Below are 14923 nucleotides of genomic sequence, written 5' to 3'. Positions count from 1 at the left end.
TTATCAAATGTTACAAAATGTATAAAATGGGCATAACAAAAGTGATAAACTATATTCAGAAACAGAGTAAATAAATCCAGTGCATTTTGTATGTCATACCATTTAAAATAATACTGAATGTGTGTTGTAGCTTTAAAAAAACATCACACAACCAATCTGATCATAGCTGTGCAGATCTCTCTTGGTCCACGTGCAAATTGGAAAGCTAATTTAGATCAATCATCCCCAGCCAGGTGCCCTGGAGATGTTTTGAGCTTCTACTCCCATCAGAGACCGCTATAAATGAGCCACAATCAATCCCTCCCTCCCTCCCTCCCCACCCTCTCTCTCTCTCTCTCTCTCCCTCTCTCTCTTTCTCTCCGGACAAGCCCAGCCCATGAGCTCCCGTGAAGTGGCTCTCCAGAGTAGGGCCAGCAACCCCAGGCCTCCAAGCAGGGCCTGAGAGTATTTACAGCTGTGATGACTGAAGATGCGGAGGGGTGGGGGTGGGGGTGGGGGTGGGGGTGGGGGTGGTGCTTGCTGCTGATTATCCTGGGGCACAATAATTTCCTTTCTAACTGGGCTGCAGTCAAAGAATGTACGTAGCAAGTTGTGCTTTGGGTCAGTCCCTGGAATCTTACTTTTTTCTATTTATTTAATCATATTTATGAATTGCTGTTTAACATTGGTTAAGCTGTTGAGTGCAGTCGTCCAGAGTTTTGTGGGGGTGGGGGTTTGCTATCAGTATGTTGATGACAGACGGCTCTATTTCTCCTTTCCATCTTCCATCAGGTGAGGCTGTGGATGTGTTAGATCAGTGCCTGGCTGCAACCATGGACTGGATGAGGGCTAATGAACTGAGGCTCAGTCCAGACAAGACGGAGATGCTGACTGGATGGAGGGGGCTCAGCTTGCTCTGGATGGGCTTGCACTCCCCTTGAAAGAGCTGGTTTTTAGCTCAGGGGTTCTCCTAGAGCTGGCTCTATCACTTGAGGCTCAGTGGCACGGAGTGCCTTCTACCAGCTTCAGTTGGTGGCCCACCTGTGCCCCTACTTGGACAGGGATAAGCTGGCTTCAGTTCTCTATGCTCTGGTAACCTCCAAGTTAGATTACTGCAAGGTGCTCTATGTGAGGCTGCCTTTCAAGACGGCTCTGAAGCTGCAGCGTGTGCAAATTGCACTGGAGAGATTGATAACAGGGACAAGAAGGTCTGAACATACAATAGCACCAATTCTGGCCTGCTTTCCCTGGCTGCCTGTATGTTTCTGAGCCCGATTCAAGGTGCTGGTTTGGACCAATAAAGCTTTACATAGCGTGGGACTGCAATACCTGATGGAAGGCCTCTTCCAGCACGAGCCTACCCGTGCACTACGTTCACCAGAATATCGCCCTGCCGTGCATCTCCCTCTGCATGAGCAGAATATTCTACTCCTGTGACCCACCTGGCTTCGGCATTCAGCACGAGCTGCAGCTTCTGGACGAATGTCAAGGCCAGCCCCACAAAGTGCCTTGCAGTAATCCAGTTTTGAAGCTACCTGTGTGTAGACCACAGTGGTCAAGCTATCCCTGGGTAGGCAGGGCTGGAGCTGGTATTTATTTATTTATTTATTTATTACATTTCTATACCGCCCAATAGCCGGAGCTCTCTGGGCGGTTCACAACGCAAAAGGCACTGCTAGCCGCTGAGCACACCTGTGCCTCCAGTGTCCGCACTAGATCCAGGAGCACCCCGAGACAATGCGCCTGCCTCTCCAGAGCAGGTGACCGGGCAACCACTCGCCCACAGAGCCTCCACCAGCCCACCACTGGATCTGGTCACCAGTCGGAGGCGAGCCCAGCCTCTCCTGAGTCAGACGCGGAAGAGAATCATAGAATCATAGAATAGCAGAGTTGGAAGGGGCCTACAAGGCCATTGAGTCCAACCCCCTGCTCAATGCAGGAATCCACCCTAAAGCATCCCTGACAGATGGTTGTCCAGCTGCCTCTTGAAGGCCTCTAGTGTGGGAGAGCCCACAACCTCACCAGGCAACTGATTCCATTGTCGTACTGCTCTAACAGTCAGGAAGTTTTTCCTGATGTCCAGCCGAAATCTGGCTTCCTTTAACTTGAGCCCGTTATTCCGTGTCCTGCACTCTGGGAGGATCGAGAAGAGATCCTGGCCCTCCTCTGTGTGATAACCTTTTAAGTATTTGAAGAGTGCTCTCATGTCTCCCCTCAATCTTCTCTTCTCCAGGCTAAACATGCCCAGTTCTTTCAGTCTCTCTTCATAGGGAGAGCTGGGTGTTCTTAGGGTACGGACAGTGCCTTGTTCCAAACCCTCTCATGGCCACTCCCAACGACTCCACAGCCCAGATGCCTAATATGGCCACAGTTCTGGAAGGTGTGTGTGTGTGTGTTTGGGCTGCCAGAATCCCTGGGGCCTCCTCCCCCTCTTCCTCCTCAGCTTGTGGGGAAGGAAGGGAAGGAGCCGAGGCGGCTGCCTTTGGGGGATGCCACCAGGCAGGTCCGAATAGTGGGGATGCCTGGTGGCTTTTTCCTCCTGGCCCCTGGGAGGGGCTGAGTGTGGCTTGCCCTTCTGATTCCCCACCCCTTGACCTCTCTTCATTGATGCTTTTAGACGGCAGAAGCTGCTCCGCCTCCTCCTCCTCCTCCTGTTGTCTCTGTCCAGCCTGTCCCTGTTGAGGCTGCACCAATCCCATCCTCCATATCACAGGTTTTTATTCCTTTTTTCCATTTGCATGCTAATTGCGGTCTTGACTGCTATGGCAGCTTCCATTAACTGCATGCAGCTTGTGTCGGACGATGCCTTTAACCTCTCAGCTCGAGGCCCTTTCGTTCCTGCATGCTGTAGAAGACACGGACAGCGTTGCCAACTTGGAAAAGGCCGGGCAGTTGCTCAGCGGCAGAGCGCAGGCCTCGCAAGCGGAAGGGCTCTCAGCGTTTGGTCCTCAGCATTTCCAGTCTGCAAGGCTCTGGGGCAGCAGCCCCCAGGAGAGATCTTTCTCTCCTGAGCTCCCTGGGAGTTTCTGCCAAAGCGGTGGTTTCTGCGATCAGGTTTTGAGTTCTGAAACTTGAAAAAAATCTGCCATTATTGTAAGTTTTGGGTGAGAACTCAGGGGAATCACCCATGAGTCAATGAGGCTGCACTAGTGATAAGAATGACCAGGCAGTGGTATTGCCCTTATTCACCTGTAGCTATTTGAGGCTCATTTTTCTCCCTATTGGTCAGTCAGTTTTAGGAACAGAAGCTGCAGGTCAGTGGGAAGTTAAAGCCTCCCACCACCCCTATGAGACAGTGGTGGATCACTGCCCCAGGGCTGATCAACTGGACCATAGGGAAAAGAGGGCAGTGCTCCCGAAAGCCGTGGTTGCACACACCTGAGCTGCCTTCTTCTCTAGAATCCTAGAATCATAAAATAGCAGAGTTAGAAGGAGCCTACAAGGCCATCGAGTCCAACCCCCTGTTCAATGCAGGAATCCACCCTAAAGCATCCCTGACAGATGCTTGTCCAGCTGCCTCTTGAAGGCCTCTAGTGTGGGAGAGCCCACAACCTCCCTAGGTAACTGATTCCATTGTCGCACTGCTCTAACAGTCAGGAAGTTTTTCCTGACATCCAGCTGGAATCTGGCTTCCTTTAACTTGAGCCCGCTATTCTGTGTCCTGCACTCTGGGAGGATCGAGAAGAGATCCTGGCCCTCCTCTATGTGACAACCTTTGAAGTATTTGAAGAGTGCTATGTCCCCTCCATCTCCTCTTCTCCAGGCTAAACATCCCCAGTTCTTTCAGTCTCTCTTCATAGGGCTTTGTTTCCAGACCTTTGTTTTTCCAGACTTGTTTCTACAAGTCTGGCAAAAGGCTGTCACTTTTACTGGCTAATAAGGAGCAAGTCAAAGTCTACCTTAGCTCCCCTGCCTGGACCAGTTGCGCAAAAAGCCCTTTGTGTGTTCTTTGACTTTTGTTTTTATATTTCAAATTGATTTGTGATTTTTCCAATGGACCAGCTTGAGAGGGCGTTCTACCCTGAGAATTAGTATGGAAATAAATAATAAACAATCCCAGTTAATTCTCTTCCCGGCTGGGTCCTTCTCCATATACTGTGATGGTTTTTGCCAACTCTTGTGTACCAAATGTCTTGCATTGACCTCAGCTTGGCACACCTAGTTGATTGGCTGAGGCGTGGCTGGCAGTTTGGACCCTTTGGATCCCGCCATGAAGGGTGAGGATGAATCGACAACCGCCAGCCAGGCGGTGCGTCCTGGGCCCAGCCGGAAGGAGCTGGGGCTTGCAAAAATCAAGGGCATTTATGGCTGTTGTCGTGTCTGCTTTGTTATCAGATATTTCTATTCCACCTTTCAAACAGATTGCCAGGGCAGCTTGTAAAGAATCAGCATATAATAAAAATAATTATTAACCATTAAAACATACAAACACAGTAAAGGCAGAAAAATATAAAAGAGCAGTATGAAAGCATTAGCAAAGACAAATCAGTTTAAACAAAAATTTATTTATTTATTCATTTTATTACATTTATATACCGCCCCACAGCCGAAGCTCTCTGGGCGGTTCACAACAATTCTGGGGTCTGAGAAAATGGATGTGTACATTTTTATTTGTTTGTTTGGCCCTTTCCAGTGGGGTGGTCGGTGCTTTACAGAGCACACGAGAAGGACAGGACAGGACAGGTCTCTGCCCGGAGGAGCTTGCAATCTGAGGTTCCACGCTGTGGAGCCAGAGGAAGGCGAAGCCGGCCGGCCACCCGGCAGCAGTGGGTGAGCAGGGAAGGAGAAGGGCCGCCTTCGTTCCTGCCACACATGCTAAAGCTTGGCTACAGGCTGAGGCTGCAAGGCTGCTCTGCGCGTGTAGCTCCGGCAGGGCCAGGGGAGCAAGGCGGGCGGGCTTGGAGAGGGGGCGTGGCATGAAGTCGGAGGGAGGGAGGGAGGGAGCGAGCATCCCACCTGGCGCTCCGGGAGGCCGTTCCAGACACTCCGGGCAACGTCGTTTGAGGGCGTCTGTGTAATACCCGTTCAAAAGTTGATAATGTTATTAAGTCCTCAATCCATTGCATTATGGGAGGTGTGGATTTGTCCTTCCAGTGTGATAGTAGAAGTCTTTTAGCTGTCATAAGGGCTCTGAAGATCCATCTGCGGTAGGGTAGGTATCATAGGGGTATCATATTTACTTACTGCTGCTACTAAATACATATATATATATATATATATATATATATATATATATACATACATACACACACACAAACACACACACACATACAGGTCATGGATCGGCGTGTCAGTTCAGCTATTATAAGTGTTTCTAACAGCGCTGGAGGCTCCGAAGCTGTAAAAGCAGCTGAGCCAAACCTAGGTTCCAGCAGGTGTTGCAGTTGCAAGTATTGCCATTGGGGCATAGCAGGGAAATTATATTTAACACACAAGTCTGAAAAAGGCCGAACCTCATTGCCTGAGCCTATTACTTGATCCAGAGAGCTTCGGCTATTGGGCGGTATAGAAATTAAATAAATAAATAAAATAAAATCCAGAGTAAAAATCATCTGACCCATCCATGTCCTCCTCCACAGAAATGCTTTCCTGCCAATTCTTAAATCTGGGTTTCCCCATATAGTCAATTTTGCATGAGAGAATGGATCAAACTGTAATTGACGTGATATTATACGCCACGTCTCTCTAGCAGCCAAAATTGTAAGAGGGGGGTTACTTATTTTGATACGGTGAGAACCGAGTGCTATCCATTTGGGAAGAAGTTCTAACCATAAGGCTTCCAGAACTGACCACGGTGGCAGTTCTGAGGGAGCAGAAAAGGACCAAAACTTAGTGCAACCCAACAGGTAAGCCCGATGATACAAAACTAGGTCTGGAAAACCAAACCCACTGGGAGATTTTTTACTCAAACCCCAAGAGCTCAGGTCCAGATGTCACAGTAAAAATCCGCAAATGTGGTGTTTTTAGGTTGCTGCAGGACACCACAAGTGGCTTGTGTGCGGTGCACGTGCCTGCAGTTTGGGGGTTAATTAACCTGCAAGTGCACGTCTGAACAAGACCAATGACTATTTCAGCAGGTTTGTTTCTTGCTGCTGTCCTTATCTCTTGTGTTTCTATGGTGTTTTGTTTAAGGATTTTTAAACTCTGATTATTTTAGAATATTGTGAAGTCTGCTTTGGATTCTATAAGGAAAAACGTATTTATTCCAGGTGGCTTTCTCTTTAAGAACTTATTGTGTCTGCTGTTTTGACATCATTTTAAAATTGTTTTAGTTCATGTGTAATAATTGTGTTCCTAATCTGTGCATTATTTTTAAACTGCTTTTCAAATCGTGGTTTTATTTAAATAGGAGTGTATATTTTAGGGTTGTTTTAAGGACTCTGCCTTGTTTAGGTTTTGCCCCTAAAGGCAGGCCGAAGACAGAGCATAAACAAACAAACAAGCAAACAGTGTAAGAGGTGGGTTTAGAGCGGCTCTCTGAGTCTCACGTTCGATCTCAAGGGCTCCACGGTCCTCTCCGGGCACGCCAGGTCTTCACACGGATGTGATGTTTGCAGACAGCATGTGCATTTAGCCCTGCCAGAAAATCCTGGGTTTTGTGAGACCATCATAGAATCATAGAATAGCAGAGTTGGAAGGGGCCTACAAGGCCATCGAGTCCAACCCCCTGCTCAATGCAGGAATCCACCCTAAAGCATCCCTGACAGATGGCTGTCCAGCTGCCTCTTGAAGGCCTCTAGTGTGGGAGAGCCCACAACCTCACCAGGCAACTGATTCCATTGTCGTACTGCTCTAACAGTCAGGAAGTTTTTCCTGATGTCCAGCTGACATCTGGCTTCCTTTAACTTGATCCCGTTATTCCGTGTCTTGCATTCTGAGAAGAGATCCTGGCCCTCCTCTGTGTGACAACCTTTTAAGTATTTGAAGAGTGCTCTCATGTCTCCCCTCCATCTTCTCTTCTCCAGGCTAAACATGCCCAGTTCTTTCAGTCTCTCTTCATAGGGCTTTGTTTCCAGACCCTTGATCATCCTGGTTGCCCTCATGAGTGGGTTTGATGCACCTACACCCTGTGCAAACACTGGTGGGACAGCTGACAGGACAGGCCCTCCCTGGAGGACGGGAGCCGGGAGCCTCCTAAGCCCTACCATAGACATTGTCCCTGAGCTGGCCTGCCGTGAATCCCTGGGCTTTTCCCAGCTCATCTTTCTACTGGCCAGGGTTGGCCTGCTTGTCCAGCAGCAGCATGCTGATTTAGTCAGAGGACGCCTGGGCCGTGCTCAATCCCCAAACATTTGTTATCTCTGGGCCAAGCTCTATGCTACTTTGAAGACGTCACGTCTTTCTTCCTCTAACATAAGAGCCGCAGCCCTAATCAGAACCCTACCGAAGATTTTAATCCTTTTTGCCTCCTGATCAGGGGAACTGCACCTGCCATTGTCATTGCCAAAATTGGATCACTTTTTGCAGTGAAAATTACAGGCCTGCCCCCCCCCTCCAAATCCAAATTGAACTTTAGCGAGGGCAAAGTCCCCCTCCATCCACCACCGGACCATTCTGGATCGGAAACCCTGCACTTACTTGAGAATAAGAAAGAAAGAGACAAAACAACGTGCGGCGTGGCCCCAGCGTTCACAGGTTTAGCAAGATTCTGGGATACAATCAGCAAAACAAGGGTTGAAATGGGTGGCAGTTCAGCCACCGATACTTCATTGAACTCTGAAACCCCCGGTGGCTTCTTCCATTGAGTGAAGCCCATTAGCCTTCAAGAACAGGGCAGCTTGGCCGAGAGCCCTTCAAAGCAGCGACCGTCCATTTAAAATGAGCGGCAGCGAACGGCCCAACCAGGGGCCTGGGTGGCGCGTGGGCTGCCCTTGTGAGGCTTCTTCTAATGTGGGCCTTTGCATTTTGAATTTGAAGGCAAATCCCCCTCCAGTCGTGGTGAACACAGAAACCTCGGAGACAACGACTTACGTGAGTTTCTGCTGCCAATCGATTGCCTTGCGTGGTTTTGAGGAAAACCCTCCGGCTTCCCTGGGCTGGTTCACGCAGGTCCCGCTGAGCCACCCTGCCAATGAGCCCCAGTGGTTTGTGGCCCTCTGACTAACCTGCTTTAGTCCTGACAAATGATGGGGCACGTGGTGCCTTGGCATGGCTGCTTCTCCCCTCAGCCCTGCAGCCTGCTCCCTGCACGTGTCCCTGCGTCCTTTGCATGGCAACCCGTCTCACCCTCGGCCCTGCAGCAGGAAACCTTCCCGGCGCGCCTCCCCGCTCCAGTGGCCACCCCTTTTTGGAGCACTTTCTTAGTTCACAACCTCCTCTCTCTCCCCCCCTTCTTTTTAAGATGGTTTGGAATTGCGCAAATGGTTTCATAATCTCTTCTTCTTGTCGTTCACAAGTGCGCACGTGTGCAGATTCGCTTATCCGCTATGTATCCTCTGCCGTAGCGGCCGCTTTATCAATCTCCTTGTCTTGGAGATTGCGCCTAGTGGGCAGGCAAATCTGCACATGCTTGCAAAGGACCAGGAGGAGCCTGAAGGGGCGGGGGTGGAGGGGCTGGTGCTGTGTCATCTTCATAGAATCATGGAATAGCAGAGTTGGAAGGGGCCTACAAGGCCATCGAGTCCAGCCCCCTGCTCAATGCAGGAATCCACCCTAAAGCATCCCTGACAGATGCTTGTCCAGCTGCCTCTTGAAGGCCTCTAGGGTGGGAGAGCCCAGACTTCTCGTTCTGACGCCTTGAACCGCCAGTTGGCAGCTTCCTCCCCTCTTCCGACGTTTCCCCGAGCCCCATTCAGTGGCGGCTGGACGGGATGGAGGGGCTGAGCCTGCCCCACGGCAGCAGCCCTTCCTTCCAGGTGCCTGTCCCAGTCGCTTCGTCTTGTTCAGCCACTGCTGCCAGCAGACGGGACCTCGGAGTGGCGAGTGGCGGCTGCAGATGTGGCAGCAGCAGGAGGGTCTTGAGGCGGGGGTGGTGGGTTTATTCCCCGCCCCTTTCAGTGCTCCTGTTCAGAGTGATCTCTTCATTCACCCCTTTTGCATATAAAATAATAATCCAGTGCTTCTAAATTACTCAAATGGGTTCATGTTTTCTTTTAGCTTTGTGCCGATTTTCTCCTTGGGCTGCCACGAGGGTGTGCAGATTGGCCTGCCCACGATGCGCAGCCCTGCCCTGTCCGTTTCCTTGCACAAGGCGACTTTGGGAGTTCGACAAAGTGAAGTTGGTGATGCGCTGGGAAAGCGACAGGGCAAGACGGGCGCCGGTTGGGCCAAGGGAATCTGCACACTGGCCACGGCCCAGGGCGATTGGGGGGCGGGGGAGAAAGAATGGACAACTCTGGACCCCATTTGCACTCTTCCAAACTACCGAAGGGTGGAGACCCAGTTACGGTCCCTCCAAAGCGCCATTTGGCGAGGGAGGCGGGAGGCAGCCCTGGCGAGATGGCGCAGAGCGGCACGGGCCTTTTCCGCCCCTCCTGCTGGGCTGCTCTGCAGCCATTTGGCAAAATGCATTGTGTGTCTCTGTGTTTCTTTAGGTCAATGGCACTGATGGAGACTATGAATATGAAGAAATTACGCTAGAAAGGGTAAGCAGTTGCTCTCACAGCCTTTAATTTGTCAAGGAATTACCTTTTTGCCCTGCTGGGAATTGAGCAGCCATGTGCAGAGGATTGATTTCTATTATTATTTTTCCCAATACTGTGGGAGTACAAGATTAAAAAGGCATACAATTAAAACAAATATAAATTTACAAAAGTTAAAATAGAACTAAACCTCTGCAATATTGAAACATTTTAAACAAAAAGCAAACCCCAGTCAACCCCCCCCCCCCAATACATTAACACAGGTCCAGAGTATTCCCAAAGCCCTGCTGGAACAAAAACCCTTCGGGCCGCTTTGCAGGACAGCTCACACCAAGGCCACGGGTCAGGCTCTGTGTAGTTTGCAACAGCCCCTAGAGAGGCCCAGCAGCAGCAGCAGGAGGCCTGTTTCAGTTTGGGGGTGGGGCTGAAGCCGAGAAGACCCTGCCATCTCACCCGCGCCTTGGATGCCCACGTTGCAGGTTGGGCACAATGAGCAGAGCGCACTGGAGGCTCCTCCCTTCGCTGCCCTTTGGCCGTCCGCCCTTCTGGCGGTCAGGGCTTCCCTTGAAGCGGGGGGCGGGGCGGGCTGTGCTGCTTGGGCTGACGGTGCTGGACGGCGGGCCAAGGGCCACAGATACCTGGGTGCTCACACCCAGGGATGGGGTGGGATCGCTGGGGGAGGCTAAAGCCACTGCCCCCTCCCCTGGGGATCCCGGCTTAACCTGCCTTCTACTGAGTCAGACCAGGGGTCAACATAACCCAGTCTTGTCAACACGGACTGGCAGCTGCGGAGGCGGCTCTCCCTCCAGGGTTTCAGGCAGGCACTGTTCCAGCAACCCTCCCTGGGGCTTTCGGCCCACCAAGCAGGCGCTCTTCCCCCACGGAGCTGCTGTGGCCCTTTCCCAATGGCTCAGTGGCGAATACCCAGTCGTCACCCGGTCAAGATCCTGCCCCACCTTTTGAGGGCCGCGTTCCCTCCTGGGGCTCTGGGCTTTCTGGGTCAACGCGCTTGTTTTTCCAGGGCAATTCGGGGCTCGGCTTCAGCATTGCAGGAGGGACAGACAATCCGCACATTGAGGACGACTCGAGCATCTTCATTACCAAGATCATCCCTGGGGGGGCAGCAGCCCAGGATGGACGGCTGCGGTAGGTCAGGGCCCTGCGGCTCCAGCCTTTGGCGCCCCCTGGTGTCCATTTCAGCCAGTGTCTCGAGGAGAGGCTGTCCTGCCTGGGCCCCGTTTCGTTGGGGCGGATACCGTGGCCACAGCAGCTGTTGTCGACCATGGGCGGAGGAGGAGCAAACAGGGCTTGGGGGCTCTTGAAATCCATGGTGGAAACGGGGTGGGTGGATGTGGGAGAGGAGAGGGCCACTGGGAGGCCCTGCGTCTGGGGCAGAGGCGTCGGACTGGGCGGTCCTGGAGCATCTGGTGGGAGGGGGCAGGCCCATCCTCCAGAGGCTGTCCCAGGGGCGCTTGGGAAGCAAAGGGCTTGTCGGTAGGGCCCAAACAGGGTTCGGCCTGCTGGCTCCAACTCAGGGCTGCCTCTGCTCCCCTTGTGCAGCGTGAACGACTGTATCCTGCGTGTGAACGAGGCGGACGTCCGCGAGGTGACGCACAGCAAAGCGGTGGAAGCCCTGAAGGAGGCGGGCTCTCTGGTCCGGCTGTACGTCAAGAGAAGGAAGCAAGTGACGGAGAAAATTGTGGAGCTCAAGCTCGTGAAAGGCCCCAAAGGTTTGTGGTGGGAAATGGGGGGCAGGCTTGGGGCCGCCGGGGACGGCGGCCACCGCTTTGCTGCAGCTCCAGCCACACACCCGTGGAGCCTCGTGTCTCCCCGCACTCCTGTTCAGGCTGCAGTCTTTCCAAGCGGCTCCATGCCTGGGCCGCACAGAACTGCGCGTCGTCTCGGGTGCGGAATTCCGAGGCTGCAGCAGCAGGGGCCAGAGGCTCTCCTGTAGGGAAAAAGAACGCGGCTCTTGCCTGGGGCCCCGGGGCCCTCCACACCCGGCTAGGGAGCTTCCGGGGATCAGGGACCTCTTTCTCCGCCGGTGTCCGTTGCCCAGGCTCCGTTCTCCCCAGACCCCTCCCTGCTCCCTGAAATCCTCTCCCTGCTCTTCCCAGGCCAGATTCCAGCCACCTGCCTGTTTCCTGATGCGCCTGCTGGAGCCTCGGGGGGTGGGGGTGGGGGTCTGCAGCAGTGGCACTGACTGCCTTCGCTCTCTTGAAGCAGGTCTTGGGTTCAGCATCGCTGGGGGGGTTGGAAACCAGCACATTCCCGGAGACAACAGCATCTACGTCACCAAGATCATTGAAGGCGGCGCAGCGCACAAGGATGGCAGGCTCCAGATTGGGGACAAGCTCATGGCGGTAAGTGTGTGGGTGGGGGGGTGCGCGATCCCTTGGCTTCGTCTGGGCGCCTCCTCGGAGCCTTTGGGCTCCAGGCGACGCTCCCCTTCCAACCTTGATCAGACTCTGGGCTTGTGCCTGGTCACGAGACGCACGCTCCACCCCCAGGCCCTTCTCGTTCAGGGGGCTTCCGTTTGCCACGCAGTCCGAATGTGACGCATGTTGTTGATAGGAGTTCATAGGAGCGCTATTCCTAAGGGTCTGTACGGATGGACGGCAAGTGATGGGGCTGAGTGCTCTGTGTGTTCTGAGAGGACTGTGAGTAATGGGACGTATTCTTCGAGTTGAAGGGAGGCTGCTGCCACCAGTGGGCAGGTTGGCTGCCAGAAGCAGCACGTGGCTTTAGCTGAGCTTGGCAGAGGTACCTTCATCTGGGCGCTACTGGTATCAGTGGCAGAACTGGTTATGTTGAAAGAAATGGAAATAGCGGCACGACCACCTCTAAAACTTTTAAGATGGGATTATCCACAAAAGAGCTCTAAAAGCCAAGGGTTAGATCTGCTTGCCACCCAGAGTTCCTGGGAGCATGGGACGCCCGCCAGGCATGACCACCCGCGCTCTGCCAACCATGCTGGCCAGATTGCTAACTACACAACCTTAACGAAGACTGCTTTGATAGTTGAGAGGGATAGAACTTTACTTTTGCTAAGAAATACGCCAGCCACAATTTATTTTATGCTTCTAGTCAGCCTAATGGCATTGTAGGTAGTAGTGTTTTGCTTGCTTCATCATTGAATAGATTTGTTTTTCCCTGATAATGTTTAAGCAGTAAGTATATATTTTGTGGTACCACTTTGTGCTACTTTGGCTTGAAAAAAGTTTCAGGGACCACAATCCCACTTTTATTAATTTTTGATGCCAGAACCCTCAGCTAGATTCTTAAATCTATCACCAAGTGGGCCCTGTCCTTTAAAGCCATTGCGATCTCTCTTGATCTGGTAAATCTCAGACGCGCCCGTTCGTGTTAGGGAAACAAGCTAGCTGGATGGAGCGCTGGACGGCCTCCCACCGAAGCCACAGTGCCACAGCTGGAGCCGCACGAGGGCTTCGTGGCTGACTCGTGGTTTGGAGGCTCCATGTCTTCTGCAAAGGGCATCCTTCAGTTTTGTTCCGCTAGAGCTCTGAGTGGCGGGAGGGAGGGAGGGAGGGAGGGGGCCTGAGTGAGCAATAGGCCCACGTTTGACCAGGGGCTCCCCAATGTCTGGGCTTTGTGGGGGGCGGGGGCAGGGGGCTTTTTGAGTTCTCTTGAGTGCTCCAGTGGAGTTCTCACGGTCTTTGGTTTTCTGTCAGCTGGGCAGTGCAGTGGTGGAGGGGGGGGAGCAGGGCGTGAAGTGATGGGGGCCTCTGGGGTGGGCAGGGTTGCGAGGTACACTTTGTTCTGTGTTCTTGTCTGTGAGTCTTTGTATAGAATTGGGTTGTGAATCTATTTTCTCCTCCCCTGGTCAGGAAAAAGAGTAATTTGAATTTAGTTCCTGCTGTCCTGCAGTTTTCCATGTGTGGGAGGGAGGGAGAGAGGCTGAGAGGCTGAGGCCGGCTCTCTTGCTTTGCTTCCCTTTTTCATGAAACGGTTCAACCACGCTTTAGTTCCTCTTTCCCTCTTATTGAATTTTCGAAAAGTTTTCTTGTTGGATTACCTTCCTGCCACCCCACCCCCCCACAATTTTGGCATTTTCCTTTTGTTCCTGGATTCATTGAGAAGATTTTTCATTACCTCAGGATTTATTAATTATACTTGATAATAACTTATTTATGCCACTGTGAGCTTTCTCCTGAAATTCCTTGTTTTGTAAGACTTAGGCAGGCAATTCAATCAAATTGACTTCTTTCGCCGTTATAAATTTAGAAACATAACTTTTCCCTCTCCGTCCATTTTGTTCCCACTCTCCTTTTGTTAATTCCAAGTGGGGCATGGATTGGGACCGGGATGTGGCCGTTCTCGGCGTGCCTCCACACTTCACTACGAAAGAGCTTTAAGCTGGTTTTTCAAGCATCGTAACTCCTCAGCCCCTGCACCTATCCTTCCGGAACTTTGCAGGTTTCTTACTGGGGATACCTCCATAATGTTGTTGTTGTTGTTGTTATTTATTTATTTGTTTATTTATTTATATGGCACCATCAATGTACATAGTAAAAGAATAAGGCAGCAACACCCTGCCACATAGGCTTACATTCTAATAAAATCATAATAAAACAATAAGAAAGAGAAGAGAACGCGCCAAATACGCATGGGACAATAAAATGAACAGTGTGAAACTCCTAAGAACAAAGTCATGATGGGCGTCATTTTCATACAACCGCGCCCCCCCCCCCAAAAAAAAGCCACTGGGGGAGGGAATGGGAAGTGAGCCAGTTCCTTCCACGTGAATCGCTGCCCCTTGGTCCTCCCAAAAACATTGGAGGTTTCTTACTTGCCAACTTCGGGCTTCCTGTCTTTTCTAGAACACAGGCTCACGAGGAACCTGGCCCAGGGTGGGGGGACTCTTTCAGGTACCCCCAAAATGCCAAGGCTCCTCTTCCACACAAAACCCCCTGCAGAGAATGTTCTGAAGCTTGGCAGAATTGATCCTCTCAGAAGGAGCAGATATCTCTGAAATCTTCATCCAATTCTGCCACGAAATAAAGATATCATCAGCAGTTCCTTTTTAAAAAATAGATATAAGGGTGGGTAGCACAAAGATCCCTGCACCTATTTTTCTAAGATTTTGCAGACGTAAACCACTCCTAAGCAACTACTAACTAGCCAGGGTTTTATTGGTACTATTTATTTATTTATTTATTTATTTATTTATTTATTTATTTATTGCATTTTTATACTGCCCAATATTCGAAGCTCTCTGGGCAGTTCACAAAAATTAAAATCATAAAGAGCATAAAAAACAATCAACAATCTAAAAACAACAATCTAATTATTTTAAAATATTTCTATTCTGTATTTTGATGCTATTTTCCTTTTATTGTTCA

The 14923-nt window shown here is 51.3% G+C and overlaps 1 protein-coding gene across 12 annotated transcripts in view; it reads left to right on the top strand.

Moving 5' to 3' along the window:
- DLG1 (discs large MAGUK scaffold protein 1) overlaps positions 1-14923 on the top strand; it is a 147705-nt gene that overhangs the window by 80462 nt on the left and 52320 nt on the right. For 5 of the 12 annotated variants that reach the window (XM_063131689.1, XM_063131686.1, XM_063131690.1 and 2 more), the window contains 6 exons: positions 2597-2692; positions 7897-7950; positions 9513-9563; positions 10582-10706; positions 11121-11290; positions 11784-11923. In XM_063131689.1, the coding sequence (XP_062987759.1) occupies positions 2597-2692; positions 7897-7950; positions 9513-9563; positions 10582-10706; positions 11121-11290; positions 11784-11923 (636 nt within the window). The remainder of the gene's footprint in view (positions 1-2596; positions 2693-7896; positions 7951-9512; positions 9564-10581; positions 10707-11120; positions 11291-11783; positions 11924-14923) is intronic. The other 7 variants (XM_063131694.1, XM_063131693.1, XM_063131695.1 and 4 more) reach the window with 3 other exon arrangements.

This window comes from Elgaria multicarinata, chromosome 8 (genome assembly GCF_023053635.1).
Source record: "Elgaria multicarinata webbii isolate HBS135686 ecotype San Diego chromosome 8, rElgMul1.1.pri, whole genome shotgun sequence".
NCBI classification, from domain to species: domain Eukaryota; kingdom Metazoa; phylum Chordata; class Lepidosauria; order Squamata; family Anguidae; genus Elgaria; species Elgaria multicarinata.
Note: the sequence above shows the minus strand (reverse complement) of the source record. Positions and strands in the feature narration are given on the sequence as shown.